We start from the raw sequence: 26,735 nt of genomic DNA, 5'->3' as shown, positions 1-26,735 counted from the left end.
GCCTCTGGAGCGTCAGGGACAAGAGTATGGGGGAGGCGTGGCCACTAACTGGAAAACCTAGGCCAGAAGACATGGATCCTAAGGCTGCTTTCACTCTGAACTCCCATGATGCGTGAACTGAGGATCATTCTACCGTTATTATAAACATAACAGCAGTAACCAACAGAGCCCTGACTGTGCCGGGCACTGGCCAGGCCCCTGACTTAATCCTCACCACCCCAACAAGGCTGGAGTCAGGAGACCTGGGTTCTTGTCTCAGCTCCGACATTTACTAGCTGGGTGACCTGGGTGGGGGTACAACCTTCTCTAGGTCCCAATTTTTGTAGCTTTAAAGCTAGGACTTTGAATGGATAAATCACAAAAACAGTATGCTGTGTGGAAGAAGCCAGAGGCAAAGAGGACATACGAGCCGATTCCATTCACGTGCAGTTCTAGGACAGGCAAATCTACAGCGCAGAAATCAGAGCAGGGGCTGCAGTAGTTTTAGAAAGGGAGTGGTTTCGACTGAGAAGGGGCACAAGGGGACTTTATGGAATGATGGAAATGTTCCATCTTGATTATGGTGGAGGCTACAGAACGGTATATACAAACCCATCCAACTGTAAGTTTAAAAAGGGTGAATTTTACTGTATGTAAGTTATACCTCAATTTAAAACATTCCTTGTAAAATAAGGGGTTTGGGATTGGATGACTTCTAAAAACGCTTTGAGTCTCAAGTCTCAGATTTCTCTGATTCTGATATGGGATAACTCGCATAGCTACCTGACGACCGTCTGAAGGGGGTCAACTTCAGCCTGTCACAGCGTGGGCTTTGCCCCCAGTCTCTGCTGTCGTCTCCCCTCAAACGGCAGCAGTGCCCAGGTCCTGATTCAGAAGGCGCCCCCTCTGCCCCTAGTGGAGGCAGAGCATTAGTAAACTACAACTGATTTTCAGTCTGTTCCAAAATATAGCCTCTGGAGCTGAAGTCATGTCTGAGTTTCAATAGCAGCTGCCCCAGATCTGCTCAGATACATGGAACTTCTCTAGAAGGTGTCACTACTGTCAGTGGGAGCAGGTGGGAGGCAGTTAACTAATTTAATGAACAAAAATCACAAAGAAAAAAACGATGAGAGGGAGGTGGAGGAGGCACAGCCAGGAGTCAGGGACGTCCTGGGATTACAAACATACATTTCTGTCACAGAATCTTTATTTTACAAGTTTGCGTCACAGCAAGAGAATCCATCCCATACATCACCCTGATCGGAAGGAACCCCCGCCCGCCGTATGTTTACAGAAATGCTCTTCAATGATCATTACTGTTAACAAAAATACTGAAAACTCCTCCTGCATCCCAACCTAACCTGGAAAGCAAATGATACTTACAGACATCTTCTCCCCCACATGCAACTTATTTCTGGTTTAGATGTGTCTGACTCCTCCTGAGGTCACATGACTGGGCAAATCCCATTTATGATCTGCAAAAGCCGCTTAAGATGTCAAGAAACCCCCTCGTGTGGACAGGATTTTTGGATCCTTAAATGATAAGCCGGCTGACCCTCTGGCCCCCCTGTCTGATCTGGCTGCCCGCTGTAAACCCTCAAAGCTTGCCTCAAAATGAGCTTCCTGTCTTAGGAGTGACTTAGCTTTTCTGTTTCACTTTGATGTTTACTGACTTTCTCCAGGACTCCTCCTCTGCCAGCGGCCTGTCTGCAGACTTCCTGCCCCCAGAATTCCAACAGCTCCCAATCCTTGCTCCGGCACCTCCTCATCCCTCCCCCTCAGTGTGCTTTCGTCACATAGCACCTCAGGGGATATGCATGTCCCATGCCCTGGCACTGAGCCATCCAGAAAGTCTATATTTTTCAAGCATAAACCATGCAGAGAGGGCACAGATGCCTCGCCCCTGGCGAATTTGGAGAGTATTCAGCTCACCGATCAATAACTACATTCCAGTTGGCGACAAGTATTAGCATCAACTCGGGTGGATGTCTTTTAAGGACTTCCTGCCAAAAACACCCTAGAGAAAACTGGAATAAAGAGCAGATCTTTTAGAACACGTATGTTCCAGACAAACAACTTTTTGACAAACCAAGAGTCTAAGTCTAAATTCAAGTCAAAGTCTAAATTCTTAAGTGGGGAAAGCCACTAATTTACCGAATCCTGAAGGGAAACAGCAGCAGCAGGTCATGGGCATCCGGGACTCAGCATATTCCAAATCTGTTAAAAGACCCGGGTGGGTCAGAGCAAAGCAAAGGGACGAGGCGTGGAGCGTGGCAACGGGTGGAGGCTCGGGCGAGCATCTGCTGCCTCTGAAACCCAGCGGCTTGGCAGCATGGAGCGTGAACGGTTCTGCCGTTCTCCCCAGGGTATGGAGGAGGGCCAACAACCTCATCAGACTGTCTAATGTTCTAAGAGCCTTCCTCGAAGAGGATGCTTTAGCATGGGGGAGATGGGCAGAATGCCGCTCACAATTAAATTAGGTGTCTTTTATACTCTTCCTTGGTCTGTAAGGGCTGGCTCTTTGTAGTAGACTCTTAAGTACTAACACCAGACATACATTTTAGTGCAGGGGAAAATACGTCATACATGGTCCAAAGCAATAATATACGCCAATAGTATGTACTCTCTTGAAAAAATTCTCCTTAGCTCAGAAAATACATCCTTCACACAGCTGCTGGCAGATATGCTGCAGAGCACCAAAACCTTTAGCCCGTCTTCCCAGACTGAGCCTACGTGGAATCAATAGGTGTGGGCTGAAGGGGGGTGGGGTGGGGAGGAGGAGAAGAAGGGAAGGAGGGCGGCAGGTGTTGGAACGAGAGAGAGCAGAGATCCTGATGAGATCATGATGCAGGAGCGGAAGTCTCGCCACGACAGTCACATGCGGTGGACTTAGATGAGACTGAGCGCTGCCCTGGCTGGCTGGACATGTCTGGGGGAAACAAACCCAGAAATCTTACTCTAAAGTAGTTTCTTGAAAGAAAATTGAACTGACTCAGGTTATGATCTGAGAAACCATCTTTTACACTAGAGCAAGCTTCTCCTTACGGGAGAATGGGCCACCAATTCACCAGAGTCATATTCAGCCGTATAAAATGCATTGCTATTAAAATTTTAAAGCACTGAGGGACCAAGAAATCGGCTGATCAAGTCTTTGGCTGCTGTTTAGAGCCAGGATTAAGAGATCAGTGATTGTTCTTATTGTCCAAGAAGTAATCTTCTAGCAAAATACACACACTTCATTAAAGGAAAACAGATCCTTTATTCCCTAAAATTTCCACCAGCAGCACTTCCAGTCCACGGCAAATTTCTCAAAGGAAGCTCGGATATTGTGCGTAGGCAGAAGCAGAGCAGGAGCACACAAGCGAAGCTATAAATACCACCGACTGCTCTGTGATGCGCACCCAACCCCTGAAATCCTGAAAGAGCTTAACCGTTTGAACACGGTACCACGACAAGCCCCGGGGCCTGTGGAAATCGGGCTGCAGGAAGGGGGCTTGTCAGCTGCTGAAATGATTCAATTTTGCTCCCCAATCAGTCATCTTTACACAAGAGCAGAGCTGAACGCTGGTCACAGCTATTAAGTGATGGAGAAAGAGAAGAAATGCTTATAGAACAGGATGGAGAGCTTAAGGAATTCTGTAAAAACTGGAGCCACCACCTGTCTTCCCCATCTTGGGCTGAGGTTTTGATTTTTCTTGATCACTGGCCTGATTTCAAACCTTCAGCCAGTAACAATACAGCATATGGGCAGACGGCCTACGTGTGAGGAAGGCGGTGTCCAGGCCTTATTCCTAAACGGCTCCCTTACGCCTCATCTGTACCTTCCTGTCCAGAAGGGTCAGGACTGTCACAGTGCAGCCACGCAGCCGCTCTGTGAGTGAGCTTAGGGGTAAGCATGGATTGAAAGAATGCTCCGCACCCCCCACCTAAGCTCAGTGCTCCGGCTCATGCCCTAATGTGACTGCAGAGGCTCAGGGATTCTGCCAGAGAGAAAGGCAGGAGCCAGGCCCGGCTCCAGGACGAGCGGTCAGGCCGGAGTTCCGCTGCTGGCCCCACATGCTCGTGTCCTCCCGTGCTCCCTCGCGTCTCGCACGTGAAAGGAGGTCGCCTCCGTGGAGACCCTTCCAGGAGGGGGTTTCATCACACTTTTTGTTCTTGCCAAGAAGTCCACGGCCTAGTCAAGAACATCTGCTTGCAGAACAAACAGCAAATGCGTCCCCCTGTGGGAAGCACCTAAGGGAGTTTGGGCCACAGCATGAGACACATTCCTGAAGCGCTGCTGTCGTGTTTGCGCACAGGAAAACAAAGTCTTAAAAACATTCCCATTCTCCCTGCAACTTCCTTCTCCTGTCACATAGCTCCAAGTTAACTTTAAAAAAAGACAGAAGTCCCTTAAATTAATACTTAGGGTGTATTTCCCTGCTCCTGAAGATGGGAAGACACGGGAACCCTTCCCTAAAGCATCTGTGGGCAGGCGAGCAGCAAAGGCCTCGAAGATGCTGGTCTTGCTCCACGCTTAGCCAGGACTGTGGCTCTGTGAGGGACGGGCTGGACGGTGCACTGAGGGCTAATACAAGTGCAGTGACAGAATGCCTGCTTCCGCGCTGCTCTGCTCATTTAAGAAGTGAAAATGGCACAGGAGAGGGGAAACAACTGTTCTAAGTAGAGACTCTTCAGGTTCCCAAATCTGTGATATTGAGCACCACCGCGAAGTCTTGTGGTTTCTGACTGACCCTTCCAAGCTGGAGGTAAGAAAGCAACCACCAGAGACGGCCCCTGTCCACCCCCCAGGAGGCTCCTGTCCCCTGCAGGTGCAGCTCACTGCCAAGCCCAGGCAGGGGAGGGGCTCGGGTTTCTGACACCAGGCACCGGAAGCGACCCGACCCAGCTGGCACCCCAGCATTAGAAGCTTTCCTGAAGCGACCGTGTTTCAGACTCCTGTCTCAGGCCCAGGCGACCAAAAGCACAGAGGGAAGTTACCACCACGCCCTCGGACACCCACGGTCACAGAGGACCTTCTGAGATTGTCCCATTAGTCTAATGGCTTAGCTACGAGTCGCAATACTGTTCACTTCAGGGAGCTCCCCACGTTCATCTCCAAGATCTGAAAGTCTAGAAGGGAACCTCACTGAGTTTCTGTGCAAGATGTGACCCCCCAATCCCGGAGAGTGAAAGTCGGTTTACCCACACTCCTGGTCTTGCATCCACAGTCTTGGAACACACAGAGACACGTCTGCTCCACTCCTCTGTTTAGAAACCCTACCCGGCTTAGAGGAAAAGCATTTAATGATGATGATTTGCTTGTACTTAAGTATTTGCTTAAACACTACCTTTCCTGCACCCAGCTGCTCCTTTAAGGAAAATTCCTTCCCTTTTCTCCCCAAATCCAATCACACAAAACAGACACAGCTGTGAGGAGAGAGGGACACAAGAGACGGTGCCGCTCTGGGCGGTCAGGGGAGCCAGATGTTCAGGGAAATCCTAGAGGAGAATGCTTTTTGAACTTAAAAACACATTTCTGTTCATCCATTAGGCAACACAGAATACACTGCAATCAAGAAAACCATTTCCCACTAGCTGGGCTGTGTGGTGTCCCAAGGCCGTGACTCTGACATGATATTACAGCCCTCAAATGATGGAGCCTTTTGGAAAGACCACTGGGCCTCTAGAGCTGTTGGTTCCTGGTCACTTTCAGAGTGTGAGATAAAGGTCTGGGGCACCGTTCAGGGCCAGGAATCCTGGGGCAGGCTCTACACACTAAACTGGACTTTGACTTTGCTTTCTAAAATAACCTAATTGCCTTCGTTTTTGTCCCCAAGAGATGCAGTGCTACTCTCCCTTTCCCATCTTTCGAAGTCCCCGGATCCTCAGTCAACATTTGCTCATTTCCTAGAGCCCCATTCTTGGACCATGGCGGGCATCAGACACACACCTCCGCCCTCCTCCCCCATCCACCAACGTTCTGTTCAGTGCTGCCACACATTTGGGGTCACAACTCCAGAGACCTTAAGAGTTCCCAGTTATTAAAAAAAAAAAAAAAAAAGAAATATATGTGAAAAACAAAGTCTTCCTTTTATCCTCCTCCTCTCTACACTCCCTCCCCACCATTCCCACCTGAAGGAGGATTCTAGCTGCCGATAACTAGCCTCAGATCCAGTTTCCATAAAAGAGAGTAAAAAATTAGGTTTCCGTGGCACTTCGCTCCCAGCCACGTGCTCTGTGGTGTCACTGTCAGGAGGTGCCAAATGCTCTCGCTCACCAATGGGACTACGAATAAATTAGATGTTTTCTTTGACAGCGCCAGCCTCAAAGCTGCTCCGTCACGCGGTGCCTTCCCAGTCGCCCTGGGGCTCCACTGCGCCGTTGGTCACCTTCTTGACTTTCTTCATATTCTCCATGACCCCTGATGTCGTCACTCTGAACAAGGAGAAGGACAATTAGGAAAATCTGAGTCTTACGGTAAAGGCCATCTGCACCACGGCCCAGGGGTCAGGAGTGGGTGCGGGTGGTGGCTCTGGAACCAGGCAGACCTGGGTTTGAATCCTGACCTGCTCCTTGCTAGCTGTAACCTCGGCCAAGTCATATGGCCTCTCTGTGCTGAAGTACTAAATAATTCCCACTTTCCAGAACTGTCGCGAGGGAAAAATGAGACTCTCCAGGGCACCTAATCAATACAAATCAGCTGCTATTATTACAATCAACATTAATCTCTTTTTGTCATGGCCTCCATTAATTTTTATTTATTTAACCTTAGTTATGATTACGAGACCAGTATCTGTATCAGTAACATTCAGAAAAGAAAGCTAATCAGCTGTAGACATTTATAATAACCAGCCATGATGGATCACTGCTGAGTCATGGGACAGAGCCACAGGTTTGGAGGAACATTCTGGGCCCAAACATTCTTTCACCATCAGAGAGGGAGAACTGGCTGCTTTCTGGCCTCTGCGGGCTGGGGCTGGGGCTGCGGCCGCGCAGCTGCCAGTCAGCACATGGCTCTGCCTCCACTGTGCCCCCAGGGCAGGGCCTCATTCTCTGTCGGGGCCTGGCCCTGGGGAGGTGCCATGGAGCCCTTCACTGAATCCAGAGATCAAAAAAGGAAGAACGCTGGCCTCAGAGAGTTTGAGGAGCCAAGCGTGGTGGCCCTTTCCATAGAGTGAATCATAACATCTCTCGAGTGGTGGGTCTATGAGAAGACAACCTCTTGCCTCACAAAACGTGAGCTGGACAGATGCTAAGGATCTCTGTATCTACGAAGGAACTGGGTGGCTCCACAGCAGGAGACACCAGGCAGAGACACTGAGCTCTACCTGGTAGACGGAACACAGAGGATTTTCAGGGCGGTGCAACTCTGTATGAGTCTATAATGGTGGAGACATGTCATCACACATTAGTCCAAACCCATAGAAGGTACAACACCGAGAGTGAGCCCTAATGTAAACTGCGGACTCCGGGGGATGATGATGGTCATTGTAGGTTCATCAGTTGTGACAGATGGATCACTCTGATGGGGATATGATGGTGGGGGAGGCTGTGCATGTGTGGGGTGGGGACTATATGGGAAATCTCTGTACCTTCTGTTCGATTTTGCTGTGAACCTAAAACTGCTCTAAAAAACAGTTTATTGAAAACAAGCACACCTGGGCCAACATCTCCCTAAGTCCTCTCGGAAACAATGAGGCACCTATGTTCCCCTATCATGGACCAACAGGAATTTCCTAATCAGTAAAACAAATTCAATCAATCGACTCAACAGATTCTCTCCAGGGAGCCTACCTATCCCCCCACCAACTACCAAAGCCTATCACCTACAGATGGTAACTCAGTGGCCCTATATGTGACACATTTAGAGTTTGTCCAGATGGACCTAATAGTAGATCAATGATTTTATATGGGGTAAGGAAGGAAAATTTTTTTCTCCCTTTGTTCCTTCTTCCATTCCTGACACCATGCTGCTGCTGTGACCAAGCCTCAAAGCTATCCAGTCCTCCCCAGAGGTGGGACTTTTCTCAAACAAGAATCCGTCAGACTCGTGGGTTACGTACTTCTGGGAAAGTTGAGACAAGCTATAATGCCGGGACATGGTTCTCGTGGGAACTGAGGGATCCTGCAGATGCTGTTAGTGATGTAAATGCGGCCCCCACACAGGGAAAGCACCTCAGCTGAGAGCAGCCAGCACCACTCCTGTCAGCTGGTCACATCGCAGGCTGACCTCACTAGGAAGAGACCACGCTTTTCCCAGGAGGAATCCATGCACACAGGGCTGCTTCTAAAGGGACCTTCTCTAGACTGGGACACGGGAGGTGGTACAGCTGAAGGACCAAGGGAACCATAAGCCTTTCCAGCTCCAGCAAAACCCCTACACTTCTCCAAACGTGCTGAGATCAGAGAAGAAATGCACCCTCAAGTCTTCCAGAAACACTCCCCGTAACAGCCAACTGTTCCGCAGCCACTGCACCTTGTTAGAAAAGGACAAGGAGTTCAACACGTACTGACACAGAGCGGCACATTCGCGGTGACCCGAGCGTGGCTCAGCCCACGGGATGGGAGGACATTTACTACCTTTCTTTCCCTAAGGAAATACTCCCTTCCACGGATGGACCAATGGAGAACAAGGCTCTCTCTTCCGTGCAGGTGCTGGGACAGAGAGGGGCAACACGGGACTGGTGCTCTTAAGGAGCCCACAGCCAGCAGAAGAGGCAGTCTTGCAGACCAACGCACGAAGCCCTTATAACAGACAGTAGTGCTGGGGGCAGGTCTGATGATGGCTCAGGTGAGAAGAAGCACCTCTGTTGCGGGAATCAGGGGGAGCTTTGAAGCCTGTATGGAAAGATGAGGAGCAACAAGATGGAGGGTGGGAGGAGAGCAGGGGTATCTCTGAAAAGAAGAAAGGTAACAGGCAAAAAGCATGGAAGAAACAAAACAAAGTTCCTGGGCACAGTCAGAGAGTGCGAAGGAAAGTGGCAGGAGAGTCCAGCGCGGGCAGGCAGGGCCATGGCAGCCTTGTCACCAGTGGCTGAACTTGGCTCTTATACCAGGGTCCTCAGCCCAGGCTCCAGCAGGACGCCCCGGGGAGTTACAGAAGCATAGAGATACCCGAGGCCAGACATTCAGAATCAAGTCTCCAGGGGAGGGGCCAGGGAACTTACTTCCAAAAAACTCTCCAAGTGAATCTGATAGCCGAGGAGAACGGACAGGGAGAAGATGAGAGGTGAGGACACCAGCCATATGAGGGCAGGGCACTGGGATAACGCAGGGAGAGGGATGGGAGACATGATGTTAGGCTCCCAAGACGTGGTCACTCACTCCAGGTGGTCCAAAGAAGTGGGAGGGGTTTAGGCCAACGCCCGTGTTCTGCTGCTGGTGACTGGGTAGACGGCGGAGCTGTCAAGGCCCGTACAGAATGACGGGGATAGGTGAGCTTGGGATGACGGTGGGCAGGTGGAGAGGGACCAGAAGCTCAGGAGAGGCATGTGGGCTGGAGCTCAAGGCTGGGGAGCAGTCATGGGACGGATGGTCAAGGCAGCCTTGGGCGTGGGTGGGCACTCGGAGAAGAAGGAGAATGGAAGCCTCCAAGGCTGTGGTAGGGGAGCATGCCAGCACAGAAGGGTGTCACAGGCGCAGCAGGCACTGAGGAGGTTTCGTAAGTGACCTGGAGCAGGAGCTGCTGAAGGGCACTGAAACAGACCAAGACACCTGATGGCAGGGACGCTGGCTGGGCCAGTAAACCTTTGGGAAGGCAGGACAGCTTCTGCTGGAAATGGGCGTTGGGCCCATTTCACTTTGGGAAGTGAAAGGGATGCCTGGTGCCCAAGGGGAGCAGCTAAGCCTGGCCAGCCCCCTGCAGATGCGCTTCCCGTCACAGCTCAGACCCTTCAGCAGTGACAAAGGAGACCTAGGGTAGGCTGACACCCTAAAGCCTCCCAAGCAGGGGCAGAAGGAGGTGAGGCTTCAGTAACTTCGCACACCCCTCCCCGCGTGTCCTAGTTTCGGTGCAGACACCAAGGGGGAAACCAGCTGCAGAGCCACCACCCAGCCAGCACTCTGCACCACAGACAACCGTTCTCAAAGGCCCGCATGCAGCACGGAGAGCACTCTCCAAGCTCAGGGTAAGCAATGAGCAGTGGTGCTTTTCAGTCTAAACTCCAACTCTGGAGATCCAGGCAGAGCCTCCTGGAGCTGCCTGGATCACAGCCACCACCACTCACTTCACAGACGGGGAGGGTGACGTCCGGAGAGGGCGACCTTGTTGCCTCTCTCACTCCTTCTCTGCCTGACTCGCTCCTTCTCGCCCCAAGCTGGTGCGATGCCCTTCTGTGGCTCCAGGTGCACACCTTCATTGCAGCGCTGTCTATACTCTGTCACACTGTGCCCTGAGTAGACAGGGAGCTCCCTGCAGGACTTCTGCACTGGCTGGTGCTCCACAACGGCCTATAGGGCGGACGGAGCCACGCACAGCGAGGCGCCGGCAGACTCAGCGCACAGGGCCAGGCTGGCCTCTCTGGCTGCCAAGCCCAATGCCCATTTCCAGCAGAAGCTGTCCTGCCTCCAGTGCCTGTTCAGGGAAGCACTTCTCTGAGCCAAGGTACCCACTCCTGACTTCAGGGCCAACAGCTCCCGAGCGGGTCTGAGGTGAGGCACCAGTGCTAAGCCAAGTGGAGGTGCTCCCTGTGGGACCAGTACAGGAGGGTCTGTGGAGGACAGAAAGGAAGTGGAGCAGAATGCCCGAGAGAAGGAGTGGGGAGCTCCAGCAGAGATGGAAAGAGTACACGGACCCACGGCTGCCTTCCACACCTAAATGGTGACCCCTCTTTTCCTTGCAGAGCCCCGAGTCTCTATGCTTGCACCAAAAAGGCCTATTGAACACAGGCACGACGGGAAAAGACGCTTTAGGCAGCCCCTGCTCCTTCTGCCACGCCAGACTGCCAACAAACGTGGCTTGGGCCTAAGTGGCCCGTGGACACATCTGTTTCTGTAACCACACTAAACCACAGACTACAACCAAACTAAAAACCACGTCTTTGACTCGCAGTGTGCGAGGCCTGGTTAAGAAACAATTCTATTCGTCTCCAATCCCCCGTTTCCAATTTTGCTGCCCACCACTGAATGAGCGCAGGAAGTAGCAGTCAAAGGTTAACGCTACCTCGAGGCCAGCGTTCTGGAATGGGATCCCCGGAGAGACAACTGCTCAGTCCCGGACCCACACCAAATGTTTCTTCCCACCCTCACTTCTCAAGATGACGGAAATCATTCAGACCAGCTCATGAGGCAGCTACCAAGTCTGCTCATTGAAATTGCATCCAATACTCTTTACCTTGCCGAATTGTTTATGAAAAATTCTGTTACCCAAATTGGTAAGCCTCTGTGAGCTTTAGCCCAAAGAAAAATGTTGAAAGAGATAGAAGGAGAAAAAGACAGAAAGTCAGTGTTACTTCTGACTGTGCCCTCATTCCACAGGCTCAGACGGAGAAGCTGTGTTAGGCCTGGTGGGGATGGCAGCTGCATGGACTGAGTGCGGGCCTGGGTCAGAGAAAGGGTGGAAGCACTCCACCCCCAGGGGAGCACGGCTCTGTCCTGGGATCCACCCGCCCTGGGATCCACCGGCAGATTCGCTTCCCAAAGGCACTGCACTCCCACAGCTCAGCTTCAGATACTGGAGGTGAGAACAGGTGAAAGAGAAACTATCCAGAACGAGTCAATGAGGTCAGTGACTGGGTCAGAGCTCACGCACTGCCAGTGGAGAGACTCACTAGGAAGAGTGTGGGCTTGTTGTGGGGTGTGTGAGGCATAACAAATATTGCTTCCCACAAAGAGGTGCTTTGTTCTGTGGCAGGAATCAGACCTAGCCTCCTCCTTCAGGAAACACCCTCCAATGTGCATGACAGAGAGCTCATGACCTTCTAGACAACAAAGGCAAGGGTTTGGCTCCCCTCTGGCTTGGGTTATTTCTGGAGGACTGAAGAGGTGCCGTCCAGGAACAGCACCTCCAAGAAGAAGGAGACGACAGCCAGGGCGCAGCACGGCAACCAGCCTTGGCACTCCCCTGCCGGTGAACGCGGTGGCAGGCTGTGCTGGGGCCTCCATCTCGGGCCTGTTCTGCTCTGTCACACCTTATAAAGTCATAGGACTTTCTCAACACTAGAGTTCTTAGCCAAAGAGAAACCCCAGAACAATTTCATTGCCGATTTAAAGGCCCACGGCCTCAATCGGTTCCTGAGCTCTTTCTCATGGGCTAAACTGGGCCAGCGCTCACTGGAAACACCACCACCCTCAGCAAAACCTTCACTTGGTTTGACTTTCTCTCTGCCGTTACACATGCAGCCTTTCTGCCACGGAAGAGAAGCTCCCTTCACTGCGACAGTGCGGCTCTCACTAAGCACTGAAAACAGTACAGTCAGAGTTTGCTTCCCCCATGAGAGGTGTAAGCTGAGGCAGGCAAATGACAATCCCTGACTCAACGTTCCCACCGCTCCCAACATTGGCCAGAACGAAGAACAGTCTGTCTCCACTAGACTGGTAGTCTGTCTACTCCCTCCCCCTTCCCTCCACACGTTAACACCCAGACCCTCCTGCTCAGATATTGTCAGAGAGAAACGACAATCAAAACAAAATATTTAAAAAGTTTGCCATGAGACAAAAATCCCTTCACAATGCACCCGCATTCCAGATGCAACGGCTGATGGAAAGGACGTGGGGACAGGGACTTCTACGCTGCAGGCACGAAGGGCAGCTGATGCAGCCATTCTGGAGCACAATTGAGGAAAGGGGAAGGTGCTCTGACCCAGCCGCTCAGCTTCTGGCTGCCTACCCCAGAGAAACCCTGCCGCATGTCTGTGGAACAAGCCGACAAGCTAAGGGTCTCGCGGCAGGGGACAGATAACTACACCACGTCTTAGGTTTCTTACCGATGCCTCACTACCAGACTGACCCTCACTTGCGCCTCTTCAACCAACAGCCACTTCCTCAGATTCTGCTACTTCTAGAAAAGGCACGTCTGATGGTTCTCCTGCTTTCCTCTTCACTATCTATAAAGAGGTATTTCTCCCTCTGCACAGGGAGGTGATGTTTGGAGCCCATCAGTAGGATCTGTCTTCCCTTTATTGTTCTCGTCGTGGAGCTCTGAGCACCAAGAGCCGTCCCACGCTGTCAACCTGCCCCGCTAGCCCAGCAGAGCCCAGCAGGGGCCGAGGCTCAGCCTCTGAATTGGGAAAAGTCGAAAGGCCGTGCAGAACAAGGAGAGAAACTCACTCCCAGGCTAATCTTCACAACAATTGACCTGGCCCATCACAGCTGATGAGTTAACAAGCAAATACGCTTAATCACTATTCACTTCTCCTGAAAATGACTGCCCTTTCCCAAAAAATAGCACCCTAGAGTCATTTACCTTGTGACTCAGAAAAGCCCATTTTAACACTCAGATATAGGTCAAAGGCATTGTGCTAGCTTTATCTGATGATAAGGACGTCTGAGGATAATTAGCAGACTTACAGAGGACCCGGATGATTACATTTTCAGACAAAAGCTCCCCACAGCAGGAGCCCAACAGGAAGTGGGGCTGCCCATCCTCAGCAGTTCTGAACAACCAAGTATGTCCCTAAGTTCTTGCCACTGAGTTACTGGAAGCAGTCTCCAATGATGCTTAATAGGATGGCAAGTTCTACTGTCCCTGAAAAGACTGAGGGATGCTTGGCAGATACTTCAAACTGAATAAGAGAGCCTGGGGCTTGAGTGTCCATTTCCTTCTGCTAAAAATAGAGATACCACCTCTGGAGCAACAAAATGCAGAGAGCGGCTGCTCCAATTCACACCATGCTGCTTTTAGTTAGGAAAAGGGGCAGAGGAGGAGAGAGAGGAAAGGAGATTTCTTACACAGATTCCATTTCCAAGTCGTCTTCTTCCTGAGAAAGTTGTAGGTAGGGGTTATCTGAAGCTGGACGGAATTTATACCCAGTTAGAACAAAGAACACCAGCGTGGCCATTTCATCCAGGAGCTGCAAATTTAAAAACCACCCCCAAATAAAGGAATTAGCAACACTGTTCTTCAGAAAGCAGTGGAACTAAACAAACTGACGCATCCCCCTGACAACCCACCACTTGCTGATCACTCACTCAAATGCCAGAGTGGACTGCTAGAGAGCGTTTTCTTTATACTTGCTGAACCCTCAGCCAGGGCCCAGAGATGACATTTAAGACTCCCTGCTTTAAGCAGAGTCTTCACTGGTACCTTTTAAGAGCTCATTAAATACCCACATTTCCTACAATGCCTAAAGCACCAAGTGAGTGCTTCAAGAAAAAAATCTCTAAATCATTTGGTGGATTACCCTAGTAGTTAAACTCATTCTAGTATACTGCAAAGACACTTTATTACTGAAATAATAATAATGGGCCAAGAAGACAGGAGGCCTGGATTCTAAGCTATTCTAAGACTTGTCACTGAAGGAAAAGACCCCCTCCCTCTCATCTAGGTGTAATTATACAGGGCAAATCTTTCTCTCTTGGCCTGAGGCTTTTCTTGTCAAAGACTTTTAAAATTGAAAACTAAAATCAATAATGCAATTACTTCCAGATTTCTCACGTCATTCAGCAGGTTTCCTGGACAAACAGATCATCTTAATTGTAGACCAGAAGAGATGGAAGGTTTTAGTGGCCACTGCCAGATAAGTTTATAACAACCTTAAGTTACACCCCAAGACTTTCTCCTCAGACAAATTCTCTGGCGCTGTCCCCTGTGGGCAGCATACCTGGTAGAGCCACTTCCACTGGAACGGAACAGCAAGTTTGAGGAGAAACGCAATGATTCTGGTGAAGTATATGTAACATACGATCTGCACAAAGAGGAAAGAAACAAGAAATAAAATCAACATAGACGTTACGGCACCACTTTCTTCCAACAATTTGTTTTTACAAATTAACTACAAAAGAGAAAACAGAATCACCTGAAGAAAATTATTTGACACTTGTAGTGCTAATTAATAAGCGCGGCTGAGAGATGGCTACTCTGCTGGTGACAACTGGAAAATTCTCCTCTGTGTCTCTGGTGACCACACATCGGGGGGGAAGAAACACTCGTGCAGCTGCTCTTGCCTCCTGAGTGACCCCTTTCTCATCCTATCGACACACACAACCCACTGATTAACCCCTACAGGCTAATATTTTTCATTACTAGGCTCTGAGGAATGTTTGCCAGTAGTAATGGCAAAATAAAGCCACACAGGGGGAAAAAATACTGACTTGGAGTCTCTTCAGCAGATGCTGTAAACATTCTAGGGCCATACTCAGAGGAAAGCACCCATGACACTGAGCTCTCTAGGAAGGGAGGATGTGACAAGGATTCAACATGACGGCTACTCTAGTGTGCACTGCTCGCCGTGACGGTGCCCAGGGTGGCGAGGCTTGCAGGAGAACTGTTCAAGGTGACGGTCAATGCCAAAATCAGACAAAGACGACTCAGAAACTTCCTTTTAAAAAAGCAAACCCTAGGAGACCCATACCTTACATATTCCAGGAAATTATGATCCTAATAATTTACAGCAAGTCCTGCCTTTGGTGTACGCTTATGTGGACTTTTCATGTCCATCATGGTCTTGCTTTTAGGTGTGATCCCATTTTTGTAAATAAATAAATAAAGTCAAAGGAATAGCTATGTGTGGCATATACCTAGAAAAGAATCTCGAGAAATAAGCACAAACTGTCAAAGGAATCACTCAAGGAGGAGGGGAAGGGGGAGAAGATCAGGACCATAAAGGGCTCTTCCTGTGTCTCTAGAATCCTGCATTTTAAAAATATCAAGCATGTATTACTTTTCTGAGTATTTAAAGCCAAATTTAAAACTAAAATTTAAAAAGAATAGATATTAATTTCCCATATCAGAAGACACAATTTGATTTTATAAAACGAAATCTACACAGCTCCGCACACCTTGTACTTGCACCAGCTCTTGGCAAGTTCATTTGCTCTACTCCTTGAATTGACCTTATTTACAGATTAGGGATTTTTTTACTCACCAAGACGTAATAATGTCTGAAAAGTTTCAGCTTTGCTAAGTTAATAGCAGCTAGGAAGGAGAGAGAACAAAATGAAAGGCACGTTAACTTCTTTTCTCATTTCCAAAGCAAGTCGCACTCAGGCACCCTCTGTCAAGAGGCCACATCTATGCAGATAAGGACACCCCAGGGGCACATGGCAGGGTCTCCCCGACGCACCTGGAAGAACCAGGGACTTGTGGGAGCCGCAGGCTGGGGTTCCCAGCCCCACTGGTGTTCCGGTGCAGGCCTGCCCCAGCAAACCAGTGCATCTCCCCACTCCAGGTTCAGAGCTTTAAACCGGCCATGCTGGGGGTCTACTGCCACCACAGAAATTGGGGAACATGACAAATCAGGACTCCCGTGCCTCCCAAAAGCCATTGTTGAACATTTCAGCATGCCACTCTGGCTGACAGAGCTGCACCCTCACCAGGACCTGTCTCAGGTGGGTCCCTGAGCCCCATCTGGGGGAGCCTCCTACTAGCTGAGCGTGTGATTCAATTAACCCACAGGCGCATCTTGCAAATTTCATTCAGGTTTTCACTCTATGCCGGGTAATAAGCCCTTTACACGTGACCTCCCGGGCTTTATCCTACCTCCATGATGGCTCAAGGTCAGGGAGCCAGGACAGCTAACTTCCTGCCACCGCTTGTGGCCATGAAATATTGATGACCACAGAGGGCAGCCTGGCTCCCTCCCCGATTAGCAATCCTTTCATTCATCATAAACCTTCCAGCAGGAGGCAAATTAATTTTGCTTAATAGCATTCAATTACTGGTTCCATTTAAGAATGGGACTGTGGGTGGTGAGGGTTTGAATGTCCTCGTCCTCCCTCCTTTGGCTCATGATTAGTGGGGCAATCAAGCTTAGAATTCCAAAAGAAATACCCGAATCCTAAATTAATCTTCAAGGTGATTATCAACTAACAGTATCTGTAAGAATCTCCTCTGAGAAACCGAATGCAAGGATGAGGGGAAGGTTAGAAAGTCTTTCAGGAAATTTTAACTTCCAGAATTTCGAGGCTGTAACACCCACATCTAGAGCTGCAACAGACTCGCACGCACGCAACATCTGAAGAAGCTAAACTAAAGCAGGCAGATCGGCAAAGGCTTTCTTATCTAGCACCCTCTCTGCTAGTCTGGTTATTTTCTAAATTAAATCTCTCTGGTTCTCTTGCAGTTTTTCATTCAGGTCATCTCTGGCCAGGCCCCGGGATGCAGCAGTGACCATGGCGGCCAAGGCCTCTGCCCCAGGGGTGCCTGCCGTCCCTCAGGGAAAGATAGGCGCCAGAACCACCAGCCAGCTAAGTGCCCGCAGAGCACTGGTGATCCGAGCATGTGATCGGCACTCTTCCTCCTCGTCTGAGCTGGGGGAGAGGCTTCACTGAGGACAAAATATTAGAAGTGTCAGATAAGTAAGTGACCATGCATTTAAAACTTCACACATTTGTATGGACAAGTATTCCATCTGTGTTCCTTTTTGTGTGTGCCCCCTGCTCACACTGGCAGTGGTCAATGAAATGGCTTGCTTATACCGCACTCTGCTCACAAAACCAGCCAGCCCTCGGAACTGTGGTCTTCCCAAACGAGCTACACAGTTCTTGAATATGAGCACTCAATTCTCTTCTTTGTCAATAACCGAGAAAGAACAGCACCAACAATTAGACCATTTAAATAATAAAAATGCTTTAAAAGTCTCTCTGAATTTTGAAATAAATCGCTCCTGCCCTTGCCTCAGGAAGAACCATCAGCCCGACAGAGAGAGAAGTGCCACATTTTTATTCCTGGATTTCAGGATGCCATGACAAGATATGCATGGCTGCCACAGCCACAACCAAGGAAGGGCTACCAACCCAGACCACGGGGACAAGGGGTGAACGGGAGGATTCCCACAGGAGGCAGTGTCTAAGCAGAGGCCTGACCGGGGCGCAGGAGGGAGCAAGAGTGGAGAGAATGCTCAGGAAGAGCATCACGCTCAGCCAAGACCAAGCAGCTCAGGGCGGCTGGACACGGAGGCCCGGGACGGGGCTGGGCCGAGAGCAGAGCCAAGAGCTGTCCTCCCTGCCTGTGCCGAGGCCCCAGGGAGCCTCTGAGGGTTTGAAGCAGGGCCAGGCCTTGATCACATCTACGCTGTAGAGCAATCTCTCTGACGAAAGGATGGAGAGAATCACGAATAACAGCCCAAGGGAGGTCAAAAGCCTTGAATGTGGAGGTCCCTCGAAAGGCGGTGAGGTATTTCTCTGCCGTGAAGAGCAGTGGGTGGTGCAGCGAACGACAGGCTGAGCCTGTCCCCGTGGTCGGCCGGGGAAGACGGAAGGCAGCAAGGCAATGCAGCTGGGAGACCAGAGAGAACTCTTCAGGTGGAGCTGATGGGCCTCCCTTTCAGGGCTGGGGAGAGCTGACGGAGAGCAGCAGAGGGGCTGAGGCACTGCAGGCCTTAATGGGATAAGACACGAGTGTGGGGCGTGAGAGGAAGGGAGCGGAAGGCACTGCCTCTGACATCTCCCTGGTGCCGTGCGTCACGCCCCCAGGCTGACTGTGAGACGCTCTGAAGTGAGGCAGCCTTGAAGCACTTTAAAAATGAGCCTGGACACCCACAGCCAGGCAGCCAGGCAGCAACACCAGCACAGGCACTGACGCCATGCCATCCCAGGCGCGTGCCGGGACTGACAAACGGACCTTGGGAACAACCAGGACTGTCTCCAAGAACCGCAGCCACGATAAGCAGAGTTCAAGGTCGATTCCAACACCCACCAGTCACGACAGACATCATTTCTAGTCACAAGTAAGACATCTGTTTATGAGACTGCTGGCCATGGGATTAGGCTCCTGCGTCTCACATGGGTGTTCTAGCCACAGCCGAGGCAGTGGAGGCAGGGAGCAAGCTTATTTATGGGACTAAGAAACAGGAGTGAGAATCAGTGCAGGCCCTGCACATTCGAACATCTTGGGTTCAAATTCCAACTCTGCTGCTTACTGGCTGTGTGACCTCAGATAAGTCGCCTAACCTCTCTGAGCCTCAGTTTCTTCATCTGTAAAACAATAACAATACCTACCACTAGAGTTGTTGGGGGAATTAATGAGACAGGACATGGAGAGCAAACAGCACACAGTAAGCACTCAATGAATGTCTGACGTTACAGTATCAGGGTTATACAGTATTACCAAATACCAAACGTGGCATATACTGTGTTACAGCAGCTGCCACATCCAGCAGGAATCCAGCCTCTAGTAAGTAACACTGGAACGAGTGGTGACCTGGGGACCGCCAGAGAGCTCTGGGCTCTCCTGGAAGCATGCTGCCACACGCACACGAGGAGTCCGCCTGCTGAGCAGGGGACGAACCAGCTCCGGAGGGTGAAACTGCAGAAGCATTACGCAAGGAGCGGTGACGCCCCGGGTCGCAGCCCGGAGTCCCCGGCCTCCCTTCGCTTTTTTTTCCAAAAAAGCCTTTCCTGGAGTTAAGAACGCTGATAGCTTGCTGCTCACTGGACCAGGGCAGGGCCGGGCTCCCACGGGAGTGAAGGCTCGCCAAGCCTGGGCTAGCTATTTCCGACCCCACCATGAGGAACCGCAAATATGGTAAAAGAATGAGCACGGTGAGGGGGACAGCGCCTCGGATGGGAGCCAGGAGACTGAAGTCCAGTCTCTGCACCATCGTAACTCAGTGCGCCTGAGCCTGGCCCGCCACTGCCTTCTCGGGGCATCCGTCTCCTCGTATGGAGAAGAATTCTTTACAGAGGATTAGAATTTCCTTACGGCGATGGTCCTTACCCGGGGTGAGCACCAGAATCACCTGGAGAGCTTTATTTAGCACAGATGCCCAAGCTGCCCCGCTTCTTACGGAACCGGGCCCTCCTATAAGGATTGTGAAAAACCTCCCAGCGAATGGGGAAGGAGAGAGGAGGGGAGCAGGGAGAGCGGGCACGCACACCTGCTTCACGAGCTCATGCAAGGCTGGCCTCCTGCTGTGGGAGTCCTCCTCCTCCTACACGCTCTCAGGAAAACGGCCAAGACTCTGGATTTTGGCAAGTACTTTTTACTGAGGAGAAAAGAAAAAGTGTCCAATGAGGCAGGACATGCCCAGCCTTTCAAATGCTTAAGAAGTCAGTGCTCTCTCTGACTCAGCGGCAAAAGGGCAAACACCCCACCTTGAGGAGGCTCCTTCCCTAGACTTTCACTTGTCTTCTTTAAGCCAAAGAGTAACCAGCAGGCTAGCAAGAAGACAGATCGGCCCCTTACTCCTCAGAGGTCTTCCCTGGATCGTCTCGGAACCATGACAATAAATACAAATAATAGTGCTGGTCACCACCATCTACTGAGTGACAAGCACGTGCCAGGCTCCAGGCCAGAAACCTTCCATACTCCATCTCCTGTAATCCTCACAGGAGCCTCTACGAGGGAGGGGCATAGTCACCACTGCCTCACAGATGAAGGACGCAGGCCTGGAGAAGCTGAGAAAATTATCAAGGGCACATAGCTTGTAAGTGGAGAAGCCAGTATTCAAACCCAACTCCACCTCCGACCAAGGATCAAGCTCTTAATGCCTATGCTTTGCGCTAAGAGAAAAGCCATTCATAGCTCTGTAATCCACAGGCAGCTCAGGGTGACGTGATCGTGGCTCAAAATGCGGGGCAATGCCAGGAGCTGCCAGCAACCCACCCTGAGGAGTTAACACTGGATGATCTACAGGACACAGAGAGGCAAAGGTCCGCGACGGCCACTCAGAGGGTGAAAACTTTCCACAACCACCCTTCCCCAGGTGCAAGGAGAGCCTTGAGGCTTAATAACATCCCCACCTACCCATCATGCTTTTCTCCTGCTGCCTCCCTGCCGTGCTTCAGAGGGAATTTTGAGTCAAACCAAAAATTAAAGAAATAAGGATGGCGGCAAAGCCTGGATGGCATCAGAATTCGCTCTGACTCACTCTCAACCTTAGCATTTCCACAACGTGCTTAAGCTCCAGGCTCAAGCTCACTGCGCCTGTGGGACGGGGCAGCTCCCCCTGTCCGTGGTCAAGGACAGGCCTGAAAGCCAGGCCGCACGCACGCTGACCTGGGGCCACACTAGTCTGAAAGCGCCCATCCTGGAGAGATTAGCCACAGGGTGCCCCTGGCCTCTGCCCATCTCACAAGGGGGGCATCAGGAGCGAGCAGCGAAAAGACTGTGAGGGGACAGGAGGAGCTCCGTAGAGACTGAAATTCTTTGATCTTCAAACTGTTGAGGGTCATCTGAAGGTGGTTCGAAACACACCTCCAATACACATTTAAAACAATGACCCAGGACTGGTCAGAAGTCATTGAAGTGAATAGTTAAGGGCTGTGCGTCCTACTGTACGCAAAATTTTATCATAAATAAACAACAAAAAGCATCAAAGGAAGAAGCAGAAACAGCCCAAGAGGGCGGCTGACAAGCATAACACTCCAGGAAAGGGCAACTCCATACAAGATTTCTGCTGCCAAGTCCAGCGCGGTTCCGCCTTTCTCTTCCCTTCTGCTCTAGAATCACACACACCAAAGGCCCTGCTGGAGGAGGGGCTCCTAGGGCAGGCTGATCTCAGACCTGCTCCTGTCAGCCCCTCCCGTCTCAGCCGGCCCGCAGTGTGCAGCCGCAGTGCTGGCAGCTGTGTCAGCCAGACACCACAGCTGAGGCAGAGCTGAGGAGCACACGGCTCCCCTGCTGCCCACGGCACAGACCCACGGTCGGCAACGAGCTGGGCAAGGAAGACGGTCAGACGGCCCGTTGCCTGATGACACAGCCTGGTCAATAGCAGACAACACCTTCTCAATAAGAGAACCTGACCTCCCTGAATACGGCAGTAACCAACCAAGAAGAGCGGGTTTCAACTGTGTCTCAAGAATTGCAGAAATCAAATGCAGGCTAACACCACTAGGCAGAAGAACCACGCCCAGAACCGGGGAGGCCACGCCAACCCAGATCGTTAACCAGGCCCACTGGGTGGCTGAGGGCTCCAACGTAATTAGGGTCCCACTATTTTAAAGGCCTAATAAAAAATTGGCAATGTGATAAGGCTGCTTCTCAGTCTGGGGATATGAGAGGCCTCTTTGCTTCTGGTTGTACATTATATTAACTCAAAATATATATTTCAAAATGTTGATCAGAAGCTGTGATTAGGTTGATGACGTTAAAGGAATGTTGGGTGACCTGCTGAGGAAAGTAATGAAGATAGGTTTTTGGTGAATAAAAGAAATTAAAAATCATTGTATTAAGCCAGTCTAATAAAATATACTTTTTCTCTCTCATTCTCTCTTCCTAATAGTCTATTTAGCTGTGGTTTTTAGCCTCTCTAGGGTCACAGACTCCTTTCAAAATTTGCTGAAAGCCACGAACCCTCTGCCCAAGTAAATGCATGCATGCACAAAACCTACAGTTTCTGGCTCCCCCACCTCCGTGTAATGCATTCATGGACGCCACCTGAAAAACATGTGAATTACAGGGTCGGCTGCACACTTACGTGAGATGGCCCTGAGCGCAGGACAGAATCCTCTGAGGGCTTGACAGATGCCACCATACCTCATGCCGTAAGAGAGGTAGGAATTTTATATGTACTTGCATCACATCGCCCGGAGAGAAAGTGTTCTCTGCCTGCCAACATTCCCCCTTTCTGGAGCAGAAGCCTGCTTATAGCGCTCTCATGGCGCAGCTCTAGACTTCAGGGGCAGGACTGGATTTACAAACGTACGCTCTAGCCACATGGGGACAAAAGGAAGGATGAACATTTCCTGAGTGACCAGATAGAGGGAATCTCATTTCCTCTGCCTCTTCTCTCCCATTATCATGAAACAGTGCTCCAGAGGGTGGGATCCCAAAGGACCACCCTCAGCAGCAGTGCAGACAATAGTATACTGCAATTCTAGAGGAAATCACCCTCGCCCGGGATGCACCCAGTCCCAGAGCCCTCCCCACATGCTGGGGAGGTGGACTCACAGCAAAATGCACAACTGGGGGCTCCCCTCTTTGTCCTGACCTCCTTCGTCCCCCTAAGACTTTTGACCTGGAATCTCCAAATTGAATCCAATAATAATCCTCACTGCCTAGAGCATCAGTGCATCTGGGGTTACCTTCGTTTCTACTTAGAAAGTGAAAATAAAGGCTAGGCAAACCTATAATTATAACCAGGAACTGAGTCAAGGAGTCAGAGAAGAGAGTGCTTGTAAACACCAGCTCGGGTGGAAACATGTAATCCAAAGCTCTGTTGGTATACTGAGGGTAACTTGTGTTAAAGCCATCCTGTCAGTTCAAGAAAAGCACACATTCCTATTAGAGCAACAGGTTAGGGAAAATATCAGAGCAGATAAGGATGCAAAAGCTCCTGTCCCAATCAAATAACAAGGAGCACAGTGCTGGACACTCCGTGGGAGCTCAGTAAATACCTAGAAGCAGTAATTTCTTACACCTATGTGAGCTTTATAGTTTTCCAAGTGCTCAGTATAGAGCGAACAGTCAGCAGTCAGCATCACTACATTATAGATATGGTTTTAAACATGGTATCTCTTAAATGTCTATAACAGCCAGGAGTTGGCAAACTTTTTCTGTAAAGGGCTGGAGAGCAAATGTTTTCGGCCTTGTGGGCTGGATGACCTCTGCCACAACTAGTCAACTCTGCCACGGTAGCACAAAAGCAGCCACAGACAAACACGTACACAAATGGGCATGGCTGTGTTCCAATAAAACTTTATTTACAAAAACAGGCAGAGGTATTTCTCTTCCCTTCTCATCAGTAGGTTTTTCATTAGGTCTGTTTACATGAACACACCCAAACAAACCATATTTTTTTTGGCATCAGTTGCCCAGAACTAATGGACTCAAATAGTCACAAGAATCTGGCCAAGACAGTCTGAAATGAGCTCAATAGGCACAGGAAAAAAGAACCAGGCAGTCTTTCACTCCCTTCCATGGCTGTCTGATCACAAGACTCAAGAAGTCTCATCCCTAACACACGGTTCTCCGACGTTCAGTCTCAGGACCCCTTCACACTTACCAGTTACTGAGGATCCCAAAGAGCTGATGTTTATGTGGGTAAAATCTATCAATGTTGACCACATTAGAAACTGAAACAAATTTCCAAAATATTTAATAATTCATTTAAAAGTGACAAAAATAAATCCATTACACGTTAATAATATCTTTCTTATAAAAAATAACTCTTTCAAAAAAATTTCATGAGAAGAGTGGAACTGTTTTCCATTTTTGTAAATCTCTTTAATGTCTGGCTTAATACAACACAGCTGGATTCTCATATTTGCTTCTGCAGTCAATCTGTTGTAAAGGAGTGTTTTGGACGAAGTACACGAAGAAAATACAGCCTTACACACATGTAGGCCTGTTCAGATAACTGAACAGTCTTCTTGATTCTACAGTAAAACTTGACAAGTGGTAGCTTCTTAAAGACCACTCAGGTAGGGAATCTGAAACTGTATCAACGAACTTCCACACTCTGTCGCCCTCAAGTCCCCTGCTCCATCTTGCACTTTGGATCTTTTATTCACGCATGACTGTGTCACACGCGCTGACCACGTGGGAAATACTGTTTCACTGAGTTATGCACATCTCCAACACACTGAAACTTTTTATCATAAAATATTTTCTAAAAGTCACCCCTGCTCACATTAGAAATCTTTTAAGAACTAGGAAGCTGTCAAGCTTGCCGTGGTGGATATGAGTTTTCCTAAATTAAAATTTGTGCTTTCAAGTGAAAATGACATCAGTGGCAACAAATATTCCTAGTTGCTTTCCTCAAGTGACGTGTTTCCTTGGCTCATTTTCAAGAAAATGTCTGCCCAAAACCCAAGCTTCGGGAACAACAGTTTGACTGTCATTGTTCTTTCAAATAAAAATGGTGTCCTGAGAGAAAAGTGGCTAGTTCAGCTTACAACTGAAGCGGCTGCACATGTGCCTTTCCCCAGACAACCGTCGTACTCCAGTACACGGCAGACGCGCCTCAGGCATACTTCCCATTTCATCACACAGCAGGTTAGAGACCTATACTCAAGGGTTGAGATTAATAACAGTAATAGTTTTCACTATTTCATCAAGGCCACTCAAGTGAAACGAGCCTTTTTCGCCCCCTGCAAGTGGGTGGCAATGAAGAACGCAAGGGCCACTAAATCCAGGCTGGTGCCATGGCCTTGACTTGTGCAAGGCCAGCTGTTTGACCCACCTCTGCTTTTGCACCATCAGTGCAAATGTCAACAGTGAAAAAGGCTGATAACATCTTATTACGAAAATAATTCTGACCCCGAGGACCCTCGCGAGGACTGCCGCCCTGACAAATACTTCTCCAGGCCAAGCTGCTTTCAGAACACGGCAGCAGCTCAGAATGAAGCCATTCCTCCAGAAACCCTGCAACTGGCCCATCACCCCTTGTGTAAATGCTTTTGAAGCTCACCTGAAAGGTAAGATTCCTCAGAATACTTCCTCTGAATTTTCTTCAGAAACACAAGGAAAAAAAAAAAAGGATGATCAGAAGCAGAGCCCGTTAACTAAATGTATGGTGTGCAGCCCCCAGCCCGTCCTCTAAGGTAACGCCGCTGGAGCACGAGAAGGAGACGGGCGCAGGCTCAAGGGCAAGAACAGGAATCCTGGCAGGTGAAAGCCGGGGGAACCAGAGCGAGGTGTGTCTGCGCGAGACTCAGTTAAGCTCCTGTCGGAGGACGGCGCAGCGGTGACTCTAAACGACAGAGGAGTGGGGGGAAGCCACAGCGTGTGACAGAAGAGATGCAGACACAGCTTGAGGACAGCGGGCAGCTTCATCCATAATGTTCTCCTTGATACTTCCCCCCGTTCAGTCAGGAGGGACCCAGATACAAAGAAGCAAACAAAATCCAAACGAACCCTTTCTGAAAGCTAGATGCAATCCCAAATGCGGGGAGAACAACGGCAAACAGCACTCCCCCCGCCGCCCCCCCCCACCGCAATTAGTCAGCCTGGACTGCACTTAGAAACTGAGATTCTTAAGCCCAAGTCACTGTTAGGGTCGTGCAATGAGTCAGTGGAATAATGAGCCTAAGAACAGGCACCAGAATGTCAGGCTCCATCCAGCAAAATGCTTCCAAATCCAGTAGGAGACATTATTTAGGAGACACTATTGCCCACGGCCTTTACTTTCTCAGTTGCCTCTAGGATGGGCTAGATCTTGGGGTGGGGGGGTGGCACGGGCCTGAGGAGCATGGAGGGTCAACCACAATATCCCGGAACCAGTGCCAGCAGGAGGTCAGCTGTGTGCTCACTCCAGCTTCCCTGTGCTGCCTCGCTGCTGTCCTGGAATGGACGTGCAGGGCACAGCCACTCTGCAGTCACACCCGAGGCTGGCTTGCCAGCACAGCATGCTGTTCCTGAGAGTTCTCTGCAGGGGAGACTTCAGCCATGGGAACATGGCTGCCCTGACTCTGGAAGTGTCACAAGCATGACCATTTCTCAAAGAACAGAGTGAAATACGCACTTGCGGATCAGCTCAAGAGCATCCCACAGCCTGAATCAATTCAGTGCAAGAACGTGAACGAAGAAAACATCCCCATTCTAATCTACTCTGTCCCCCTTTCAAAGGGTTTGTTATATTTGCTGATGAGAAATGGGTGCTTTCTTCACAGAACGTCACCCTGAGAGTGGTGAATGAGAGCTCTGGTGTGCTTGCGTGACTTCCTGTTTCCATATCTGCTCTCTGCTGAAGAGGTCCCAGCTGTCACCTAGTGGAAAAAACGAGAAACTGCCTCGT

The 26,735-nt window shown here is 50.0% G+C and overlaps 1 protein-coding gene across 5 annotated transcripts in view; it reads right to left on the bottom strand.

The window, feature by feature from the left end:
* Positions 1 to 1,883: 1,883 nt before the first annotated feature.
* The window catches only part of GPR107 (G protein-coupled receptor 107), a 108,055-nt gene continuing 83,203 nt past the window's right edge, over positions 1,884 to 26,735 (bottom strand). For 3 of the 5 annotated variants that reach the window (XM_058524289.1, XM_058524285.1, XM_058524286.1), the window contains 4 exons: positions 15,984 to 16,033; positions 14,721 to 14,804; positions 13,849 to 13,970; positions 1,884 to 6,396 (listed from right to left, as the gene is read on the bottom strand). In XM_058524289.1, the coding sequence (XP_058380272.1) occupies positions 6,300 to 6,396; positions 13,849 to 13,970; positions 14,721 to 14,804; positions 15,984 to 16,033 (353 nt within the window). In that variant the 3' untranslated portion in view covers positions 1,884 to 6,299. Of the gene's footprint in view, positions 6,397 to 13,844; positions 13,971 to 14,720; positions 14,805 to 15,983; positions 16,034 to 21,571; positions 26,707 to 26,735 lie in introns of those variants that run through there. The other 2 variants (XM_058524287.1, XM_058524288.1) reach the window with 2 other exon arrangements.

This window comes from Diceros bicornis, chromosome 28, assembly GCF_020826845.1.
Source record: "Diceros bicornis minor isolate mBicDic1 chromosome 28, mDicBic1.mat.cur, whole genome shotgun sequence".
NCBI lineage: Eukaryota > Metazoa > Chordata > Mammalia > Perissodactyla > Rhinocerotidae > Diceros > Diceros bicornis.
This window is presented reverse-complemented; position numbering and strand designations above follow the sequence as displayed.